We start from the raw sequence: 2,189 nt of genomic DNA, 5'->3' as shown, positions 1-2,189 counted from the left end.
AGGATAAATGAGACCTCACCTTCTCTTTTGCTGCTGGTATGGAAAAGGAGTACGGTGGAGAAACTGAATAGGCAAGTACACAGGGAGCCCCTGAAGGTGGCTGCAGAGCGTTTCTGGATGCGCACAGCAGCCTGTGCTGGCTGGGCTGCCCCCCACCGCTGTCCCACCAGCCCTGGCAGCCACTGTTGCCCACAGCAATTCTAGTGGCTGCTTGTAAGGATGGGACAGAAAAGTGAGATGTCCTAATGGAAAGTCCAATAGGAAGGAAAAGCACTCTGACAGATAAATGTTTTTTTCTAATGTCGGTATTACTGAACTTGTCTTTTTCTCCTTTTTTTTGCTTTTGTTGTTATTTAATTAGGGACTTTTGTCTTCATGATGGGAGGAAACATCCCCTTTACTGTTAGGATCCGAGCTTCTCCCGTCGCGAGGATTTGTCAAGTCTGAGAGACTCCGGATTATCCATAAACCTCCTCTAAAATACATAGCTGCTTTTCTGTCACCCCATCGTGAGGGATCTTGGAGCAGATACAAAAATGGCTTCCAGCCTCACTTGCACCGGCATGGTGTGGGCCTTCCTCTCCTTCCTCTGTGCTGCCGCCTCCTGCGTGGGCTTCTTCATGCCCTATTGGCTCTTGGGGTCTCAGCTGGAGAAGTCAGTTTCCTTTGGCACTTTCCGGAGGTGTTCCTACCCAGTGCGGGACGAGACCCGGCAGACAACTGTGATGGTGGAGCAGTGTGGCCGCTACGCCTCCTTCCAGGCCATCCCAAGTGCCGAGTGGAGGATCTGCACGGTGGTGACGGGCCTTGGCTGTGGGCTGCTCCTTTTGGTGGCCCTGACAGCGCTCATGGGCTGCTGCGTGTCCGAGCTCATCTCCAGGACCGTGGGCAGGGTGGCAGGAGGCATCCAGTTCCTGGGGGGTAAGTGCTCTTGCAGGGAGGGAATGGGGTGTACAGGCTGTAGGTTTACACATATGGAGATTCCCCTGGTGCTTTGGGATGAGGAGAGGGTGAGTCAAACTTTCTGCTATCAAGGGAGACCACTTGGCTCCCTCGACTGTTGAACTGGTTGTCTGGACCTCTGAATGTGACCCCAAGACACAGTTGCTTGTGGTCACTCTCTTGTGCTAAAGTCTCTGCGCAGTCTTTGTGCAACCTTTGAGAGTTGCATGGCAAGTTGACTTCTATGGGCCAGCATTTTCACAGTGGTTTTGTGGACTGTAGTTTCCAGCAGAGCTCAGCCAGGATGGAGGTACCTGGAGAAGTGTGGGGGCTGTAGAGCCCCACAGAGCATTGTGGTTTTGCAGAGGAGAGGCTGTTGTGTGGGAACAACCTTTCTTCTTTCTCCATCCTACCCCCATCATCGACACAGCTCCCTCCACCTCTGCTCTCTGCAGCTGTGTGGATCTGGCAACAAGTCCATGGCCCAGGTTTGAAGTGGGCATTGTTTATCCCTGGTGGAGGTGGTCCACTGTCTCCCAGGAGGAGTCCTGCCGGGCTGTTTGACCCACACTGCCTGCTGTTGGTGCCATGGGTTTGTTGAGTCCATGGGCTAGACAGTGTGTGGGAGAATTACCTCCCCTCCTTTTTTTAGCTTGTAATTGCATGGAGTATTTGTAACCACGGAGTATTTGAAGGCTATGAGATGATAAACAGGATCCTCAAGTGTGTTTTCTATAGGGCAGTTTTCACAGTAAATCATCACTCTCATGTCATTGGTGACATGCGGCTCAGTGGCACTCACACAGTGGCCTGGTGCAAGTGCTCCACCACTCGTGTTCGCTCATCCCCACAAGGGAATGTGTTTCCTTGAGTGTTGGATGCCGGGGCAGCACAGGCACCAGCATTTTGGGTCCCCTGCAGTGCCCAGTCCCAGCCAGGTACCCTTGCTCACACCCCAGTGGAGCAAGACTGCAACAGGGCCCACACCTCTCTCCCCTCCAAACAAAAGGGGAGGGTGGTCCAGATATATCCTGAGTCTGCAGCCCTAAGGAAGCACAAGACAAAAACTCTACTACTGTCTGGCTCAGGGCAGTCGACCGAGGCAAGAAAAGGGCCCCATGCTGAGCCTCCAGCCAGACAATGCTGGCATAGCTCCTTCCTGGCCATGGAGTGCCCTGCCTCCAACTTTTTGAGTAGTTTCTGCACTTTAGAGCAAGCCGACCCTGTCACTTCACCCTTCCCTCAGC

At 53.3% G+C, this 2,189-nt stretch overlaps 1 protein-coding gene across 1 annotated transcript in view; it reads left to right on the top strand.

Moving 5' to 3' along the window:
* Positions 1-536: 536 nt before the first annotated feature.
* Positions 537-2,189, top strand: part of LHFP (lipoma HMGIC fusion partner) — a 138,464-nt gene continuing 136,811 nt past the window's right edge. The window contains exon 1 of the mRNA XM_010193867.1: positions 537-921. Within this exon, the coding sequence (XP_010192169.1) occupies positions 537-921 (385 nt within the window). The remainder of the gene's footprint in view (positions 922-2,189) is intronic.

The sequence above is a fragment of the Mesitornis unicolor genome, unplaced genomic scaffold, assembly GCF_000695765.1.
Source record: "Mesitornis unicolor isolate BGI_N332 unplaced genomic scaffold, ASM69576v1 scaffold11091, whole genome shotgun sequence".
Classification (NCBI taxonomy): Eukaryota; Metazoa; Chordata; class Aves; order Mesitornithiformes; family Mesitornithidae; genus Mesitornis; species Mesitornis unicolor.
Note: the sequence above shows the minus strand (reverse complement) of the source record. Positions and strands in the feature narration are given on the sequence as shown.